At 37.3% G+C, this 22,188-nt stretch overlaps 1 protein-coding gene across 1 annotated transcript in view; it reads right to left on the bottom strand.

Moving 5' to 3' along the window:
- Window positions 1-22,188, bottom strand: part of IFT56 (intraflagellar transport 56) — a 49,619-nt gene that overhangs the window by 5,653 nt on the left and 21,778 nt on the right. Inside the window, exons 10-16 of the mRNA XM_082778571.1 lie at window positions 21,974-22,029; window positions 20,151-20,204; window positions 19,654-19,717; window positions 13,769-13,857; window positions 5,784-5,867; window positions 3,473-3,542; window positions 805-911 (exon numbers count right to left, since the gene is read on the bottom strand). Of these exons, the coding sequence (XP_082634697.1) occupies window positions 805-911; window positions 3,473-3,542; window positions 5,784-5,867; window positions 13,769-13,857; window positions 19,654-19,717; window positions 20,151-20,204; window positions 21,974-22,029 (524 nt within the window). The remainder of the gene's footprint in view (window positions 1-804; window positions 912-3,472; window positions 3,543-5,783; window positions 5,868-13,768; window positions 13,858-19,653; window positions 19,718-20,150; window positions 20,205-21,973; window positions 22,030-22,188) is intronic.

Below are 22,188 nucleotides of genomic sequence, written 5' to 3'. Positions count from 1 at the left end.
GAGGTAGCATATATTTTATCTTGTTCTAAAATGTTCAAAGCATTCCTGCTAAAGTGGATGTTGGCTTGTTTAGCTTCATTTTTAAAAACGTTAGATTGCTTAGTCTAACCTCATCTCTTTCGAGTCTCCTTTAAAAACAGTTCAAAAGAACTGTAATATGTTAGCATGGATCCAGCTGTAGATGGGTAAGCCACCATTTTTACTGACTAGTTTAATTCTTAATGACTACATGCATATACCATGTCTCTTTGCCCCACTTGGGCAGATAAAATACTGGTTGTGGAAAATCTCTTTCCATTTCCTTATCGTTAACAAAAAAGAATAGACAGTTCTCATTAAAAGCTTTAAGGAAAAGTATCACTGTCCCAGAAAAAAATGCAGCACGAGGTGCATCTCTGAATCTATGCTAGATTTTTTTTTTTAAGTTTCTTGTCTATCAATGATGAATCCCAAGTTGTAAATTATACTATTGTTCTTGTTATCAATAGCTCAAGCATGCAGTAATTTGCCAATATTTTAATCAGTGGACTGCCTATCAAGAAGGCCTGTAGGTTAAAATGTTTGCCAACTTACCTGCATTAATAACCATGCCCCTGTTGTGCAACTTCAAGTGCACAACAAGTGCAACGAGTGGTGACAAAGATGTGAAGTATACAAAAATGTCCGTTAATGCCATCAGGGAATTAACATGCTGTACACCAAACTCTAAATCACAGAATCATGGAAAAGCCCTGGTTGGAAGGGACATAAGAAATCATCTGGTCCACTTTTTTTTTTTTTTTTAATTATTAAAGAGAGACTCACTTTGTAGCAATCATTTGCAATGAGCTGCAAAAGGTTAATGGACTCCCCTGAGGTCTCCATCTTCAGATAGAGCTTCCAGGCCAACTGTGGTTTCTTATTCATAATATCTGCAATAACAACAAAAAACTGGGATCATGAAGAGAATATGCCACATACAATACTCAATGGAAGATGGAATAAATGTTTCTGAATCTCTTTGCTCAATGTAAATGCATGCCTCACCCTGTGTATGAGGTTGGGAAGGGAAACTCATCCTTATCTTTTGCCTTTCTAGTGATAACAGCAATTCATCAGAGAACACCAATGTCAAGAAGAATAATTATGGAGTTTATATCTTACTTCATATTTCAAAGATACAGCAATAAGCACAAATCGCATGATTTCAGATGTGAATAAGAAACAGAGTGGAAAGCATCAGAGAAGGTATTTCAAGCAGGACAATGAACTGGGGCAATCTATTTTGATGGTGAGATTTAGGATTGTGTTCTTATACACAGAAAGATTTTAATTGGCACTGAAATAAAGTTTTTAATAATTGGTGCCCACTCCGATCTAAACATTCAGTTTCCATGATTTATAACACACTAAAGGAGTGGTGGAAAAAAATGCCTGTACAGACTAGAAGCATAACAAAATGTGTCAGTATGCATCTGCTAGAAAAACGTGTTCAAATTCCTGAGATTTTGTGCTAGTTTTAAATTTCCTTTTTTGACTGGAAATTTTCAGTGGCCTTTAAACATCACTATTAATACACAATGAGAAATAAAAGAATCTGAATCTTCTACCTCAACTAGCAGAAATTCTACTAGAACATCTGAATATAAATAATTCTAAAAATTGATTTTCTGAAGAATAGGTGGGAGTCATCAATAACAAACATGTAACACAAAATCACAGTATTTATAGGCACTTCTAATTTAGGAAGCTGCAAGACATCAAATTAGATTTTTCTTTCATCAGCTCTGGATAATATTCACAACAAAAAACAGCCAGGTCATCATTTCCATATACAAACCCATCTATCTAGAGAAACGGACTACCGTGGTAATTCAATGGCTTTTTACCTTCTCTTAATGAAGAATTTGGAAGGAAGAATACAAGTATTACAACAGGATAAAACAAAAAATACTGTCTAAGATGCATCTCTGGTGCTTTTTGCCCTTTGGAAATACTTCAGGATTGAATTGTTTATGACTCAATACCTAATCATACTCTGACATGAATGTATTATAACGCTTTGTAATTTCCATTGCAGCTTTTATCCAGAAGGATCTAATAGTAATTTACATACTTGACACTAAAAGATCACTATACTCATCAATGAACTGCAAAGAATTCTAGCAGCTGTTTGGAGTGAAAAATCAAAATCTTAAGACAGATAAGAATACAGCATCCCTACTGAAACTTCAGTAGGAATTCAGAATGATGAAAGGCACACCTGAGAATAAATAGCAACTCTTATGAAATTGGTACAAAATTTTTAATTGATACCATGGTGTTAATTCTACCTCTTTTATAAAAGTTAGAACCTTCAAATTGGTCCTACACTGCCAGATGTATGTCAAAGAACTACTATAGCGCAAAATCAAAAGGATGAACACTGTCTACAGAACAAGCATGTACTCCCTTTGCAATGGGAGTACTCCTATAAAAAAGCCACATATAAAACATTAAATATAACCAGAAATGAAATGATGAAATGTTTTTTAATGAAGCAAACAAACAAACCGGCATGTCCTAAAATAGAATCATAGGTAGGCATCTGTAAGTGTTATGTGCCTGTCTGGGAAGACCACATTAGAGATGTTAACCACATCTGCAATATGGCAAAATTCCTTGAAACGTACATATTTACATTCCAAGCACAACTACTCAAAATTGTTTATGATAAGAGAACATTTTTGTATTAAGATGCTGTAAGGAAAACAAAGCCTAGGAAGTCTCAGGCTGAGTCATTAGAAAAAACCTGCCTCCATGCTATTTTGCATGTGATGCTGTGGATGTATCTGTATGAGGTGTACTCTGCAATGTTTTAAAAACTGGTTCAGAAATATTGAATAAAAATTGCTATAGAGCATTAAGTATATCAAAAATTTACTTTGGTCAAGGGAGGAGTGGGCAAGTTCATGGAAGAAAAAAACATGATGAAAATTATAAAGGAAATTCCTTGGGCACTGGAGTTTGGGCAATGCAAAGTATAACACAGTACAATGAAAAATACCACATATGCTTGCCTGATGCTTCTCTTCCTTAGACATCTGACACTGGCCACTCTGGGAATCAGACAGACCCTTGGGCCTGACCCAGCATTGCTCCTTCTATTTGGTGTTTTACTCTGAACATTTAGATTTGTAACCCAGTCTTTTAAGACAGAAAATCTTCACTCATACAATTGGGTAGACAATTGAGAGGAAAAAGGTTCATTGGTTAGGACAAAGCTGCATTGACAGAACCATAACAGCACTGCACTGAAGCAGTAATTGCTTAGTGAAGCCAGACATTTGAAAGGTGCAATAACCACCCACACTGTAACTAGTGCAATCAGCTTTTCACTTTCGTAGTTCTGAATCCACCTACAACATTAAATTCAATTAGGAGAGTGGATTGCCAAGACTGATGCAATAGAGGAGGATCTGTATTCTGCAATATTGAGAGTAAAGTGACTCACAGCAGCGAGCTAGCCAGCTAAGGTAAACAAAATCATTCTTTATCTTCTCACTCTGGATCAAAAGGAACGCCTGCAGGAAGAAGGAAAATAAAAGATTATATTTGCATGTACTTTTAAACAAACAGAAGGCAGACCTGCCTCGTTTCAGCGTGCAGGTAAGGCTTACACCACACAAAAAACGGCTTCATGAAAAGAGGTTGGGTATGGAAGTGTAGTGCAGGGGGGTATATTGCTATGTCGGGTAGGTGAAGGTCTCAAACACTACAATGCTTATCAGGGGACTTCTGCAGCTTCAGAATGCCAAGCTGTGCTGAGGGTGCGGCCTCCTCTGAACAAGTGCCAGTGGGCGGCCGTGCAACACAAACAGCACAAAGGAACACTGGGCCTGTGGGAAAAGCTATTTGGAATGCGTTTGTTTAGCAAGCAATTAAATTAGCATCATCCTGAAATACCAGAAGTTTCACTATATATATAAGAGCCTTTCCTCCTTATACATGTCAGAGATCATTTTAGGTGAGCAGTAAGCCATTTCTTAGCCTTTCGGTTTCAGTAAGGTTCTGAGGCTAAACATTAGTCTTTTGTAACTTACTGTACAAACACAGGTTTGTTACATTCTACATTGAAAGGGATGTGATGTGTGCATGTGGGAAGCTAGACATTTTAAAGTGTGCTCTGGCTTTATATGCAGAAAAAATATACTTATGCCTCACTGTCAGTATATCTATAACTATACTAGGATGCTTCTGGCAAAAAAAATCAAAATACCTTTATGTATTCCTGATGTATGTACTGGAACAGTGAGTTCCACAAATTACTGACATTTTTATTGATTAAACACTGCTAACACCCTAATAAAAAAAATAAAAAGCATTATCACTGTGAATAGCAATTTGTTATAGGTTTTCTTTTATTATGCCAGGGAAGTAAACTGTTTAAGGAGTTATGTATATAAACTGCTATATGTAGATTTAATTTACAAGTTTATGAGATGATGGGGAAGGGGTAATCTTTGTATGAAAGTGTCATCACAGTCAGAGATCAGATGCTAGGACACGCTAATCAATTTAATTACATAATTCAGTTATTTAAATACATCAGCTACATAATGTAAGTTTGTACAGAATTATTTGTAAGAAGAAATGTAGGACAAATGTGGATTAACAGCAGTTTAGAGCTTTGTGTTTCTTTGTTGCTTGGCTGCAGCTGAAGTTGTCTTACAGCATTATCATTTTTATGAAGTCTCAGGTTTCAGCATAGTCTGCTAGTGTAGTTTCAAAAGATACTCACCTGCATTTTCATTGAGCTACCTAAAATAAACTAGGTGAATTCAAATATATATCCATTTTGCCTGACAGTCTGGGATATTTTTCTTAAAGAAAGATGCAATTTTATGTCACAGAAATTAAGGGGGGGCGTGTTGGAAAAAATGGGGGGAAGGAGAAGATCTCTGTTGTCCAGGGACCCGAAGAGTTAAAATAAAATAAAATAAAATAAAATAAAATAAAATAAAATAAAATAAAATAAAATAAAATAAAATAAAATAAAATAAAATAAAATAAAATAAAATAAAATAAAATAAAATAAAAGGCAGGAAAACCTGGGGAAAAAAATTGTATGATTCACTTCAGACTACATGTATTTTTTATGGTCTGTCTTCTGATAGTCTTGTGGAAAATGTTGCTTCCATCTTCATAATAGCTATTTGCTTCTGCATATTTTAGTTGTAATTAAGTTTCTACTGCACATAGACACAAAAAATGCTGTGTGTAGAAGTTAATCTCTTCCAGCTGCATCTGGATGCTGCTGAATAAGATAGTGAGCACTTCCTCTTCTCCTCCCACATCTCCCAAAGGAAGAAAATGTGGGTTTTTTGTTGTTGTGGTGGTGGTGATGGTGTGTTTTTTTGCTTTTTAAACACAAATTTCTAGGGATACCTAGCAGCTCTTAACTATTAAGTGTCTTTTGTTCAGCATACTTTAGTCAATCTGAACAATAGGACTGCCTGGAATCCTAGACAAAGCATAGGAAATCTGATTAAGAAGGCATTCTTTGATCAATTAGAGTGAGCTGCAAAGCACTCCTGTGACGCTCCACAAGCGGCATGACTCCCTGTATACCTCATATTACAAGATTAGCAAGATAATCTTTTCTAAACAATGTTCACTGTGAGTTTCAGTTCCTCTAGGAAGGTCCCACAGAACTTGCTTATTTTCAACCAACATGAAGATGTAGAGAGAGAGAAAAGGAAGGAAATAGGGGAGTATGTGGGAAACATTTCCATTGTTGCTTTTTAAAGAAAGTAAATACATACCTCTTCAGCTTCACTAAAATCGCCCATGGTAGCTTTGGCTTGGGCGTAGTTGAAGTTAAAAGTGTCATCATTGTAGAAGTAACTCTGGAAAAGAAAGCCGCACAGAAGGGAAAAAAAAAATAAAATCCAACCTCCAATGGTATCATAACATTAAAAATAACACCGTCTCCCCCCCCCCCAAAATCTGAGTCAACAACAATTGAGACAACAGGAAGGAAAAAGAAAAACCCACATTATGAACATACGACATTTATAAACAGTGAGTAGAAAATTATGGACTGCCTTTCCATCCTACATTCGTGACTACAAACACAGCTGGAACATTCCACAGTGTTAACCATGAGAGATCTGGAGAACGCTCCAAGCTCTAAATTGCAGTGGTGGCTTTTATGGGTGTAATTTTCACTCTGTGCATGTGAAGACATGCTGTGCTGCCATGGTCTCTTTCACCTCCCAAACACTTACTTCACCACTAGGGTGGTAAATAGGCAGCTGAGCCTCTAATGGCTTAAGGAGACGAACAGTTTGCTTCTCCAAGACTTCTCAAAGTTCAACAAGAGATCCTGTGGATCTGGTTATGTGACACGTGCACTGGATAGAGGTGGAGCTGCAGTACAGGAACACACGTTGTAATAGGGCTTCCTTAAGCTCAAGTCTTGTTTACAGGTACCCTTCTCTTAGTACAACACTAGGTTTTTCTCTCCCATAATATATTATACAGGGCACACCTGGTTAATGATAGATCAGGATCATCTGGCTGAATATCTTCTGAAACACAGCACGGGCCGAAGTAGGAAATAAAGCTTTAGTTGTCGATTAGCCTGATGTTTGTGTTTGACCCAAATAGCTTGTATTTTTGATCATGGTCAGATGTCCACATTAAAGTACAACTCAAAATAACTCAAAGCCACACATGTTCTAGATTCACCACTGTCACCACGCTACTGCACCGACAGACCTAGTATAGGTAAACTAGAATGTGATACCACAACAAGAAGTGTGAATGGGACTGAGGTTCCCTGCCCCGCAGCAGAGGTGCAAGGTTTATGGAAGAACCCATGAAAAAAAGCAAGACTGTTTGTCCACTGTCCATAGTTACTGCAAGAAAAGCTTTCCTGGGTACAATTACAGCAAAGTGTGTGGACAAATATCTGTGTTATACAAAGAAAAACATTAAGAGAAAAAAAACTTATGTTAGGAAGATCGGTTTTTAGATAACTTTGTTATGTTCCCTCATTAAGAGTGAGGAGAAGGTAAAAAGCATAGTTGGGACTGTGTAAAAGATACGGAAAGCAAAGGACAAGGTCCTTTGTCAGGGCTCTCATCTTCTTCCATTACACAGAGACACTTGAGGAACCTCCTCCCTTCCCTGTCACAGGCAGTTGCAAAGGGTACGGACCTAGTCCACCCACATACATCAGTCAAGCTAGTGCCTTGAGAGGAGAGGTGAGAGTTGCCAACATTTGCCAAATGTCTAGGTTTCACCTAAATAGTCCATGCTGAGGTGCAAAAGAGCTGGCAAATACAGCAAGCTGTGTGAAAGCATGAGGATGAACCAACGTGGGGAAATCTCCAGCTCAGTTTGTGAAAACATTTCAGTACCCTTAGGGTGAGTTAACTGGTTTCACCATATGAGAATTACAACACTTTACTGTATTCTTCCTCAATGATAGTTTTGTATGAATCAGCACAAGTCTCAGGTTAAGCAAAGCTGGTAAGCAAGATGCTAGTTCTACTGCATGAATAGTTCCTTCTGTTCAAATATGCCTCATTGTATTTTTGAATTAAAACTGAAAAGAAGCTCTGTCAGCAACCAAACTCAAAACTGTCATTCTATCCTGGCTGTATTAGTGCCAGAGACCAGAACTGCTGCAAAAACAAGAGTGGTAGAAATGAACCCGTGTTCATAGTAAAATACATTCAGGACAGTTAAATGTTTTGTCTCTCTCTCTCTTTTTTTTTTTTTTTTTCTTGACAAATTATATGCCTGGACTTTACCCTTTTGTGGTCTTTTTACCGGTCTTCAATCTTTCCATAAAACTGTGCTCTGAGAGACATCCATTTCAATGAGTCACTCAGATACCCAGTTGAACAATGAAGCATTCGTTGTGGCCAGACCTCAGCTGAGCTTGAATTAGCATGTCTTCTCAGATGATCCTCAGTGTTATAATGTCACCCTCAGGGCAGCTGGCAATACATTTATAATAAGGTGTCCTTTGACACATTCTCATGCCTACAGCGCTTTTAATCAATCATGGATGAAGGTGGTGTTTCCTAACAGAGTATCGTGCAACTATCTTCACAGAGTGCACAGCTCTACTTAAAGAGCTGCAGAGATTCTACTGAAGTTGGTTTCTGTCAATGAAACACAAAGGTTACTGTAAAGTCACCTGAACCTTGCCTTTAAAACGATACAGGAAGAACGAATTGCATCCCTGTGACGTGAAGAGGAGGAGTGACCTAGCTAAATTTGACTAATGGCTACTCTTAGCTAGAAAACTGTGAGGATCAACGACCTCAAAAGGAAAAGCACTAGTAGGCCGAAAATGTTTGTCCTAGTCCTTGCTCTTTATCAACTGCATTATGTCTCAAAGTACCAGTATTTATAAACCCCTTCATGAAATTAAGAAATACATATTTTACTTAAGCTTGATCATTCTGCAGCTTGCTAGATACAATCTATAAAACCTTCCAAACTTGCAACCTTGGGGATGAAATATGACAATGAGTTTCATAAACCAACTGTGTTCTGAGGGACAAAATTAATTTTCTTAGGAAAGATGTTGTGAATTTACTGCAATTCCAGCAAGCCATATCTTGTTTTCATTCTCTCAGAATACAAATGGAGGTTTCAAATCTATCTCATTTATTCTAATCCTCATTTTGTATCATTTTATTTTCTTACTTTCTCTGTAGCAAATATAACTTATCTTCCAAATCTCTTAAGACAATATTTCAATTTCTAATAATTTTCTGAATCACCTTTCTTTCTGTATTGCAGGAAGGAGTGTCCAGTATTTCAAACAAACATAAACCACTGTGGAATGAAATGTATCAATCATTTTTATATTGAACTTTCTTTACTTAGCTTAATATTTTGTTTCACCCTTACAAATGCATTCACATTACAACTGTGAAAACTAAGGGAATGATAAAACAAACAAAACAAAACAAAACAAAAAAAACTTAGCCTAAAAATGGGTCAAAACAGTGCTGAAGTGCTGAAGACATGTATATATTCAGAATTTGAGTGTTACATACTGTAGGAGCAAAGGACTACAGTTATTATCACACTAAATCTCTCTAGTATAAAACAAGTCCCAGAGATCAAGTGGCCATTAGGTTAACCTGCTATACACAAAGATCAAAGTATTACTGAATGACATCACCTGGTTGATCTAAACACAGTGCTTATAATTTGCAGCTGGTACCATGCTGTGGTAAGCAATGTGCAGTCAAGCAAATTTCTGAAATCAAGTTTACACAAAATGTTAGTACGCTGACACTCCTAAATCTGACAGTCATTGTTAGCTTCAATAAACATACATGTATGTGTATGCTTACACACATACATATATATAGCCAATATTTCTTAAATTGGCTTTATTTTAAACGTCTTAGCTGCATTTAAGTTTTGCTCTTGGTTTCTTCCCTAGTTACTTTATCCTGTAAATACTTCAAACTGTTATATTATCCTGGAAAATATGTAACACTGAATTAACCTGGATAGCAGATCAAAGATATAGGAAAAGCAGATCATACGTACCTACATACTTGCATGCCTGTGGCTTTCTAAAAGGTGGTCTATGAAAGAGCCCCCTAACAGTACATCCCACCCTCTGACAATTTACGTAATAGAAATGCATCTTTGAGTATGGAAAAAAGGGGCATGTACAACATTGCTTTCCTGTACGTGAAATATAAACAGACTTTTGTTGCACATTATTCTTTTCTACTGATTGATTTTGACAAACTGCTGTTATGAGCGGAGGAGTTCAGTTTGCAAGCAGAGATCCACATATATATGTAATAAATGTGCAACTGTAACGATACATACTTGCAGCAAAACAGCTAATTTAAAACAAAACCAAACAAACAAAGAAAACCCCCTAAACAAAAGACCAAGCAGTCAAATAGCCCTTCCCCTCCCTATCCCATGCTGGAAGGAACCCACAAGGATCACTGAGTCCAACTCCTGGCTTCAATTCTATCCAGACCTAAAAGATGGTTGTTTTACACTGTGTCTGAGTATCTAGATCTCAATCCCTGACTCTGCTGGAGAAGTCACACAGCACTAACCAAGAAACTAAGCCTTCCATTCGGCTATACTAAAAACACATTTTGCTCGAACACTTCCAGCTCAACAACCACACAGAACTTCCTCTACTTTTCTTCTTACCTACCAGCACTGCTTCTATCTGTATTGTCAGCCATGATTTCCTGTTGATCTCCAAAATCACCGAACAACATCAGGCTTAAGAACTTCTCTACCAATTTCTGAAATCAGTCACCATTAGCAAAAGACCAGCAAAACAATAAAATACAATAAGGTATTTCCTAGTACAGTGGTAACACCTAATGCTAAAATTAAAAGAACACAAAAGCCCCATGAGAAAACACTAAGAAATTTGGAAGTGCCAGAAGTAAGATCATCTATGTCACCATAATTTGGCTCCGCAATGCAGGCACATTCTGATATAGCCTTATTGACTGTTTCAGCAGAACTGCAACCTTTTTATGTTGCACAGATATATATTATGCACACATAAAATATTTTCTCTCAAATCTAACAGAATAAACACTCCTTCTTCTAGTTGATAAATATAACAAGAATGAAACTTTGCATACCTGTGCCTGTCACTATTTCTGTCTCCTTCCCAGCAGTTTTTAAACATTAGATCTGTATTTCCCTCTTCAAGGAATCTTACCAGCATAGTATGAAGTAACACCGGGTATTCTGTGCTTTTCTTTTTCCTTTCAGATTTTCTTTCAAACCCTTCCTACAACATTTTCCTTTATACCCTCACAATTGTCTCACCTAATCCCCTCCCTGTTACACTTATCTCATGACTCTGTCTTACCCTCTGGTCAACCTACTGCCCACTTTCACCCTCTTAATTTCTGTTTAGTGTCTTGTTCACTTCTGGCTTTTTCATTTACAAACACTAACTATGCCTTATTTTCCAGTATTAATGATGACTCCATTTGCCTCCCAAGATGCTACTATTCTCTCTCTGATTTCTTAGCCTTCCCATATACCTTGGAGGTAGTGATTAATCTCATATAACTTTAGCCTTTTCAGGTTAGAACTAGTTGTTTAAGAACTTCTTAAAACAAATGGAAAGAGCTGGGCATTTCTGTGGAGTGACTCATTCCATTTAAGATAAGTGTAAGAAATACACAGGATGAATTCTTGTCTGGAAATTAACATCTGTCCACATTGACTATAGCCTGGGACCTAAGTCAGACTTTTAAGCCTGACTTTTAGGTGGCTTAAGTTAGGCAAAACAAATCTCACTGCTAGTTTCTAGTGCTCTTGTTCTCCAATTACACACACACATACTCCAGTCTGGAGTGAAGGGTATCTATCTCTTCATGCCACTATAGTGGAGCCATTCCAATGGCTACAACCATTTGGGATGTTTTCATGGTCTCTTCCCAAACAAAGTTTAAAAACATTACACCTTTGTCATTCTTCACCCATCAACTGCTTTTGGCACCAACACAACCACATGCTTTTTCTTTAGGTCTCACCCTCCTTAGAACATCATAATTCTCTCACCTAGTGCATCTCCCTAATTGTTTGTTTTTATATTCTCATTCTTCTTCCTACCAATACAGAGTTCTTACTACTCTAGTTTCACATCACTGCAACAAAACTGCAATCATTTAACTCCATAATGAGACTCCAGTCTTTCTCTGTGTCTTCACATCTTATTTAATAACTGAGTATCTCATGATCATTGATCAGGGAGCAGATCTTCTTGGAACTGTGCTAAGGCATATGGTAAATAAGGTGATTTGTGACAGCCAACATGGCTTCTCTAAGGGCAGATCATGCCTGACAGATATGGTGGCCTTCCACAACAGGGTTACAGAACTGGTGGATAGGGTAAGAGCGACTAGCATCGCCTACCTGGACTTGTGCAAAGCATTTGTCACCGTCCCCCACAATATCTTTGTCTCTAGATTGAAGAGACATGGATTTGACGGATGGACCATTTGATGGGTAAGAAACTAGTTGGACAGTCACACTCAAAAGAGTTGCAGTCAACAGCTCAATGTCCAAGTGGAGATCAGTAATGAGTGCTGTTCCTCAGGGGTTGGTATTGGGACCAGCACTATTTAACATCTTTGTCAGTGACATGGACAGTGAGATTGAGTGCATCCTCATCAAGTTTACCAATGACACCAAGCTGTGTGCTGCGGTTGACACACTGGAGGGAAGGAATGCCATCCAGAGGGACCTGGACAGGCTTGAGAGATGGGCCTGTGCAAACCTCAGAAATTCAAGAAGGTCAGGTGCAAGATCCTGCATCTCGGCTGGGGCAATCCCAAGCACGAATACAGGCTGGGCAGAGACGGGATTGAGAATAGCTCTGAGGAGCAGGACCTGGGGGTGTTGGCTGATGAGAAGCTCAACATGAGCCAGCAATGTCCACTTGCAGCCCAGAAAGGCAACTGCATCCTGTGCTGCCTCAACAGAAGTGTGGCCAGCAAGTCAAGGGGAAGTGATTCTTCTCCTCTACTCTGTTCTTGTGAGACCCACCTGGAGTGCTGCGATCAGCTCTGGGGCCAGCACAAGAAGGAAATGGAAATATTAAAACAAGTCCAGAGGAGGGTCACCAAGATGATCAAGGGGCTGAAGAACCTCTCCTATGAAGACAGTCTGAGAGAGAGTCGGGGTTGTTCAGCCTGGAGAAGAGAAGGCTCTAAGGAGCCCTCATTGCAGCCTTCCTAAAGGGGGCCTACAAGAAAGCAGGAGAGGGGCTCCAAGAGTGTAGTGATTGGACAAGGAATAATGGTTTTAAACTAAAAAAGGGTAGATTTAGATCAGTTATGAGGAATAAATTCTTTACTATAAGGGTAGTAAAACACTGAAACAGGCTGCCCAAAGAAGCTGTGGACACCCCATCCCTGGAGGTGTTCAAGGCCAGGCTGGATGGGGCTTTGAGCAACCTGGTCTAGTGGAAGGTGTCCCTGCCCATGGCAGAGAGGTTGGAACTAAACAATTTTTAAGGTCCCTTCCAATCCAAACCATTCTAAGACTCTATCTGCAAGTTATAACTATTTCTATCCATTGCATACAGGTGATCTGATAGTGTTGCAGTATGGTAACTGCAAACTCCTCCTTTCACTTTGAAAAATGCAACATTGCCTGCAGTGTACCACTCAGACTACTTTTGCAAAAATAACAATCTTAGTTCACTGCTTTGGTATTGGTAACACTACATTATCTTAGCTCTTCAGTGACCGTTTTCTCTATAATATATAAGCTTTATTACTTCCAGGATCCTTCCTGTCTTATCTTCCTTACATACTCTTGTTCATCATACTCATGTCCCCAGTCCTTAACTAATGAAAATTATCTCCATCACTCATTTGATAAACCTTTAAAAAAAAACGTGTTTTTTCCTCCATGCTGCCCAGCCCCATAAATATCCATAAATTATTTCATTGTCTTCCTTTAATTTTCTTTCTCTTCTTCTGTGATGCTACCAGAAAGCCTGATAATGGTTAAGTTACAAGTGTGTTGAGACCACCATCTCCACCATGCTGCACAATGCCACCTTACAAACTGCTTCTATACATTTGGATCCATTTGCTGTATTGACCAACTATGTGCCGCTGTTGTTCATGTGTTTTTGTTGTTGTTGTGTTTCTGTACCTTTTTCTGGTTACATGCTGTTTCACACAGTACGGTATAATTCCATACGTAGTGATACTATGCACTATATTACTATCAATGCTAAATAAATACTAACCTTGACTGAGTTAAGGTAAAGCAGGACATTACCAAAATGCCTAAGAAGAAAGCAGAAGGAGGCCATGCACAGTCTCCCTGGAATGGTATCTAAAATTCAAAAGAGAAATGAAGATTTGTAGAATTTAAAAATTATGTGGTAATGGAAATCACTGTCAAGTTTGCTGGCAACTATGAAAGCAGTTAACTTCTAAAAATAGTGTAACTTGCCTTTTCAGGAAAAGGACTACACTAGAGGTTACAAAAGCTATTAGATCATCTTGTCAACTTTCTCTACAGCATACAATAACTATTGCAAGACTGCATTCACCAGCACATTCTACAGAGATGAATTGTTTAAGTAACAGGACTTTTTCCATGACACAATCTTTGCAGCATTATTTTAATGTGAATTATTCTGACTCTTAGGAAACAACACATGATACAAAGCGTGAATTTGTTACTCTAACCTTATACCATTTTTGCTTTAAAATTACTCTTCACTTATCCTGGACAAAGAAGCTCTACATACTTAATTTTAGTTCCAATAGGAGAGCAAATTGGAGACACTGAAAACATTATCAAAAAAATCGAATACATTCACAGGTTAAAATATAGTATGAACATTTATATTCTTACATTTGGGATTACTACATTGCTCACAAGATATAAAGCCATAAATAAGTCAGACGAATCAACTCAAATGAGTGTCAGTAAACTTTCCAGACATTTGTGTCGTCATTAACTTCGCTGTCATGTACTCTGAAATTGCTAGCTGTGTTACTGAAACACTATTTGAAAGCAAGATTCTGATGCAAGTTTACTAGGACTAACTCTTTTTTGATCCAGCCAGCAGAGACTGCTCAGAGATGGATGAACCCAAGTAGCAGCTGGGAAGATATAAGCATAAGTAGGGTACTACATCAAATGACTACATCAAATGATCATTAGAGAACATGCTGCTCTGTGCTGTTTGGGGAGGTGACAGGAGCTAAGATCCTAAGGCTACCAACAGCCCTGAAGTAATCTGCTCTTTCAAGATAGTTATCATCAATCCATCCTCACCAGAAAATTAAAATATATTTTCTGTATACATAAATATATATCTGAAGACCAGTATTTTGACTCTGCACCACAGCACAAAGCATAGCTATCCACTGGAAAGCTGCAAATTCTACCTTTCAACGTACGGTAATAATTATTGCTGGAAAGCTTTATATAAGATCTTAAAACATATTTCAGAAGAAAGCAAAATATTCTCATTTTTCATTTTATAGCGCCAGAAGATACTGGGCGTGGGTGTCCTGTAATTTCCATAAAGGGACAATCCATCCTTATCCATAGCTGAATGACATCATTAAATTCTCAAATTTAAAGAGAATCATTTAGTTATTTATGAAGTATTTACCTGGGAGCAGAGACTGGCCTGTGCATTCATCTGCCCTTTTTAACATGTAGGCATACCCATTGTGACATATGTATGTGTTGATGGGACAATAAGAGAAACTTTTCCTCTGTTCCTCTATTCTTTTTTGTTGCAATGAGAATGCAGGTACCTCAGGAATGCCCTTTTTCCCTCATATTTGACTTTTGAGGCTCAAACTCACAACAATAAAACAAAACAAAACAAAAAAAAAAGCAAATGAACATTTAAAGACTTAAAACTGAGAATATATTTCCCAGTAAAAATGAATCACTAGAACCGTGCTTTTCTTTTCCCATATATGATGAGAGATTTTCTGTGTTTTAGTATCTAGTCTCATATCCACATTTTGGCAGGAAGTTATGTTATCCCAGCATATAATCCTCCATACATCCCTAATGAAAGATTTCATGAAAAAAGTAAAACATCTGTAAATGTCATACACATCAGCAGTTAATAGTATGGATAACATGAACAAAAGTTTTATAGTTCTAATCCATCCCACGTGTCTTACGCAGGAAGAGGAAAAAGTTCTCACTCTGAAGAATTACTTAGAGTGACCCAAGAATACCTCAAAGAAAAGACTGCACCAAGTCCAGAAGAAATGTCTCATTCCTCCCATGCAACACCAGAGGTGCCTGACTTGGTCCTAAGAAGACCACAGAAAATGGAAAGGAGTGCCATTCTCCACTATGTTGGCAGTGTAAATAGGGTAGTTTCTAAGACTTGTGTTCAGCACCAGAAACACTGTATTTAATGGAAATGTTGTTGTCCGTTTACTTTCATTAACATTCCTCTTGCCCCACTTCCTCCTTAACTTATCTCAGAAATCTGATCTCCGTTTCATTTTCTACCAAGCTGAGACACTTAAGAGAAGATTACTTACAGCATGTGAATTACCTGCAAAAGTCTAGTTATATCCTCCTTTGTAATGCCAATTCTATTTCATGAGCCATTTGGGATTATGAATTTTTATTAAATAGTAAAACACAGCTGCTGTTCTGTGTGCTATTTATTGCAGTTAACAGGTGAGTATTGACTGCTATGCTGTGCTTCCTGCTTTTGTTTTGTTTTGGTTTTGCTTCTGGATGTCCCCTCTCCTCTTAAATTACGTAATTTACAATACATCTAAGCATTTCATCTCATGTTGGAAAGGACTTTCAGAATGAATCTGTTTGCTTTATGTTCCTCGAACCTCTGTGTCACAGAAGTAATTAACAGCAAAGATTTGATTGATCAATTTAAGTGACATTGCAAATACGTGACACAGTATTCTTCATAAACTGTGAAGAATATTTGCAAAACAATGCAAGAATAAAAATTCTTGCAGCTTTTCGTCTAGTCATAAGATTTGTACAGTTAGCAAGAGCAAGTCAGAAAGATGGAAACTTGTTTTGAGAAAATATTCCACATTTTCATTTCAATCATTTTTTGATAATCCGTATTGAAGTCAGCAGCCTTGTAGGCCCAGTTCCAAGAAAAGAAAGAGCATAAGATTTTCCTCACTGTAGTGAGCACAACCTACTTTTCCACTCTAAGGCTGAAAAGCAGCTAAGTAATTTGATAAAGATCTCAAACAGACAATGCAACTCCTTGCTAGGATTGGCACAGTGGGAAGTGCTGAAGTATGATGTACATGCTTGAATAACATGGCTAGCAACTTAGTGAAAGCCCAAGTGTACAAACAGTGAGAAGTCTGTTCTCCATTCTAAATGCAGCAAAACAAAGGCAGCGTATTAGAAATGACCACAAATACACAACATAATGGTTAATAAGCTAAGTAACTTTAAAAAAACATTAAAATGATCGTATTGAGTGTATTTCAAAGTCTATCCGGCTTATAAGCTTTCTTAGTAAGAATATATGGCTATGGAAAGAATATATTCTAATTTCACATATAATACACGCTATGGTAAATAATGCCACTTCCTTTGAAGCTTCTCCCAGCATCCAACAATCTGCTCTGACAGATTTGTGGTTCCTAACCACAACTGAAAACTTCGAGTTTAACAGCTAATGTACTTTTCTTCTATAACTTTCTTTACATCTTTTAGTTCTTGCAAGATTCTATATCCAAGAAGTTGTATTATATGAAAAAGGAATTTGTGCTGTTTGTGTTTAACTACCTTGCCCGATGATTTATTTCAATGCTCTTTGGGCTTTGCATGGTACAGTGACTAATGCTTCTCTATTCATCTTCACCCCATCATTTACAATGTTCTGTATCATGATCATAACTAAACTCAGTCATCACTCTTGCAGGCCATGTACCTTCTTTTACACGGTCTCTCCTTATGCAAGAAGCTATCCCCTTTTCCTTATCCTTGCTGTCCTTATACAACTTTTCTTGTTCTACCATATTCTTCTGAAATGTAAGAACTAGAATTGCAGCCAATATTCAAGAAAGAGAACTATATCTGTAACAATTACACAGAAATGATTTTTGTTTTGTTCTCTCTTTCCTCATCAATCCCTATGACTGTTCAACTTTTCTGATGCTCCTAATAATTTTGCAAATAAAGTTTTTTTCCTCATATGTACTACTTTGTATTTATCACAGCTAAATTTAATTTGCGTATTATTATCCAGCCTCATATATTCTTTCACAACTTTCATCATTGTGGAAGCTTTCATACCTCCTACAATGAGTAATTTTGTACCATTGGCAAAGGCAGTCATGTCTTTATTTTACAGCTTATTAATTATGAACATGAGCCCTTTCTTTAGGGAAAAAAAAAAGGCTCTTGCAGGTGTTTGTATTAGGTTTGCTTTATCCTTTTCACTGCTACTTCACTACAGTTTTTCTGTTACAAATGAGAAAGGATATTATGTAACTACCCTTCTAAAAATTAAGTACTGGAGATTTTTTTTTTTTTAATTTCTTTTTCTAACAAATGGATTTTGAATTTGACTATACTCAGATCATTGTAATAGAACTGGATTTTGATCATAATATTTCAAATCAAGTTCTACGTAATAATCTCTGTATTGGTTAGAAGTCACCTGTTCATTTGTGTGCTCCTTCTAAGAAAGAAGAAAACTTAGCATTTAAGTTTATTGTCTCTCTATCATGCCATGTCATTGCATCTACCAGGACAGCATGGGCAGAACAGAACTTTCAAACTATTATATAATTATCTATAAAATCTCTAAGCTCCTTAATATGTCAATCACTGTTGCCATCCGGGCTGGTTGGTGAATAATTTAGCCTCAATGCTATGTATATCATATTAACTGAGTGTGCAATTTAAAACAGGTTTATGTTACTCACAGATAAAGAAAGCATATTTATTTTACTTTGAGAGGTTTCTGTAATGCTTACAACCATTTCTCCACTGGCATTATCTACTTTGTAACACCCAGTTGGAGATTAAATCTGAACAATATCCTACATGTTACCTTCCTCCAATCATGTTTTTTAAATGATTTTAGTTCTACAGCCTCTTCTAAAAGCAGGTGTTCCACTGTATTCATCCCCTTATAAAACATCTAATATTTGTACAAAAACACTTGCATATTTGGTTTTCATTTGTTTGCTTTCTGTTATGTCCTACCTCAACTGAACTCTGTTTATTTCTTCTTCCTTTCTACAGTTTGTTGCCCTCCACCTGTCCTTCATTTGAGGATACAGAAATCATTCTACTTTGCCTTTAAAAGAGGAGTTACCTGCTCTTCTCTACCTGGCAGCACTCTTTCACATTTTTAAAAAAGGTGACAAAGGTTTTTAAATGGGAATAACAGTGAAAAATGCTTGCAGTACTAACTTTTCCAGTCAGGTTTACATGGTACCAGTCTTTCCCACAGGCTGTTTCCCTTCCTGCCTATCCCCCTGAAAAGCACCTTCCTAACAAGACAATATTTTTGTTCCTTAATCATATCTTAAATCTCAGCCTCTCTGTCTTGTTTTGCAGATTGGTTTAAAATATTTCAGAATAATATTAACACTTATAGCTTCCTAATTTTTATTTTTATTTTTAATTAGACCAGCAAGTTAGTCCCAGAGACACCTTTTCCCTCTGTAGCCAAATTCCTCTCTCTCTTTTAATCCCTCACTTCCAGGGACACACTGTGCTAGGACTCTACATACTTGATAGGCTTGCAGGCTTTCATTAGCAGTCCTAGATTTGTACCTCTTAGTGTTTCTACCATGCACTTCATCCAATTATGCTGTTGTCTTCTGTTTCTATGAAGGGGATATTATTAATATAAGACAAGCTGCCACAATGTCTATCAGTGAAGACTAGAAGTTTGCAGTATAGCCTCTTTTCTGGCCAAATTAATATACTAAGTTTAGAATAAATTGAGCCTTCTAATTTAAACTTGTAAATTTATTTTACACCATAAGTTAGACTTTCTGTTACTCATTATAGCAACAAAAATCCTGGCACTAAGCAAGCTAACAGTCAACAGATGAAGATATGAGGGTATATATTTGGATATCATAAGAGGGATTATGTAATGGAGAAAGAACATTTCAGACATACCACGTTCACTGGCTGATTCACCCACCAACTGGAAGAACTGCTGAGCAATTTTCAGGTGATCTCTCTAGGAGAGGAAAAAAAATCCAGCATGAGTTCCAGAGTTGATACTACATTAGACAGTAAAAATACACTTTGAGGACAGATAGTTGAGAGAAATGAAGCACAATAAGCAGGCAAACTGTGGATGAAGTAAAACCAGAAAAGGTAAAATAGGCCACTGTATGCGCCTAGATACACTGGAATACAGTAGAAAGCAAACAGGGTTGTGGAAGCAGGATGGGGAAGCCAAATTCAGCTTGATTTATTTTCAGGACTAGTAACAGAGATTTGCAGTTCATTCATTATGGACTGAGAATTGCAGGGAGGAAGATGATGAGACTTGGAGATCTTGCAGTCTAAATGTGAAATGACTGCCCCTTTCAATCTATTCCAGTTCCTACAGATCTGTTCACATCCTACTGTTGAAGAAGCTGGAGAACCTCATGGGTTTAACTCACTGAAATCATTTCTTGTCCAAGAGCTGCATTTACCACTCCTTTGAGGATGTACTCCTGGAAAAAAAAGTAAAGGGGATCAGAGAGAACAATGGGAAGATTTCAGGAGACACAGAACAGCCTACTTGTACACCATTTTCTTCCTCAAGTTAACTCTATCCCAACTCAGTTTAATAGATAGCTGGTTATTATGATAAAAAGTGCTTCAGCATGGTGTTGTACATGGTTACAAGTCACTACTGTTAAATATCTGGGCTGCAGAGAGGAAGTGTGTTTTCTGATAAAAAATTATGCTCAAAGATGATGCACCAGAAGTTACAACAGAACACAGTATCATGCCCGCTTCACCATTGCCTGGCCAATAATCAAGTGCAATATTGTTATATTAATGCACAGATCTCACTTCTAGTATGCACACTGGTTACCTATAATCACCACCAACCATGCACCAAAATGCATGGCATTTCTCATCAGGGTAGAAATGTCAAGAGGTTTGTGCTCATGCTATTCTACTGAACGGGGAATAGGAGCAGAGTACATTGTAATCTCTACTATGAGCTATGGTGATGGTTTCTTCACAGAGCAAGATTTTCTCAGCGTGTAATAGACTTACTTGTCTTGTTTAAATTTTATAATTCAGAGTTCTATCTATCAATCTGTTGTACTAAGTACTCCTGATAAACTCAGACAGCCCTAAACAGAGAAAAGGAGGAAAAAAAGACGTGCAAAGAACAAAAACAGAGTGTAAGGAAACAATCTAAGAATACTAGCCTGCATACAAGGTAATCATTTCAGTACAATTCTTTTACAGATGCAAAATTAAATTCTACAGACCCCATGACAAAGAGGAAATTTGAGAAGAACTGCAGGAGGATATACAAGTAGTTTTGCAAGTCTTAATGGGGAGTTCATTTCAAGTGTGAGTGAGAAAATGGAAAAAAAAAAAAAAAAGCATAAAGATTCTCATTTCAAAATTTATCAAGTGGGTTATCAAGATCGATATAATGACATTTATCCTAAGCATGTATGGGAAAAGTGCAGGGGGAAAACAGAGGCTAAAGAAGCAATACCTGCATAAAGCTGCTCAAGTAAGTATTGCTTTAGTGAAAAATGCAGGAAGTAAAAAGCAACAGCAGAAGATATCCTCAGCACAGAATCACCAGATCTGTGCTCAAGGTTTAGCTTTTCCCTCCCTCCATTTAATCCTCACACATACTCATGAAAGGTCTCTTTCATGCCCAGCTATGTGATCTTTGGAAAACAAACTGCAAAAAGGAATAAATCAGAGACTAAAGATGTTGGAACAGCCACAGAAGAAAATGACAGTAGCAGTTTTCACTCATTGCAGTTAAAAGTGAGACAGGATTAGAAAAACCGTATTATTTAATCTGTTTAATTTAATTTTGCTCATTTTTATTGAAATGGCTTCAGGACAAACCACATGAGCATCTGAAGTAGCAGATCTCAGGGCTGGTAACCATCACCAAGTCAGGAGTAACAAAGAACTGTTAGAAGAGGGCTTTTGAATATGAACTAATGGTTGGCTCCCTAGAACCAAGTCTGAACACAGAGTTGTATTCTTAGTTGAAGTACTCTTAGGTAGTATTCTTAGGTGTGCAGTACTAAACATGCTACGTACTCATGTACATACATACAATACTCTATACATGAGTGTTAAGCCTACGACTGATAAAAGGATAAATCACTACAGTTTTAAGAGTGGGAATGGGGCAAGCTGTCCTTATGACACCAGTTTTGTATGTGGCAGATTTCATATCTATTTATAACCTCTGTCTTTATGTACCATGACATCAATTTCCAATTACCTGTGGAGCTGTAGGTTCCAGGTCTTTAATCAGGTTATAAGCCTCCTGCACATCATCTGAAATACCACATGTTAGAATGCATGACAAACCATAGCACACTGTATTAGAACAAATCACTCTTCCTCTACAATGCTCCCCAATACACAGCCAAAGAAATAAAGCATTTAGACAGAAGGAGAAAGGTAACTATAAATCACTGTGAATTTATATCACAG

Source organism: Aythya marila (genome assembly GCF_965140915.1).
Source record: "Aythya marila genome assembly, chromosome: 1".
NCBI lineage: Eukaryota > Metazoa > Chordata > Aves > Anseriformes > Anatidae > Aythya > Aythya marila.
This window is presented reverse-complemented; position numbering and strand designations above follow the sequence as displayed.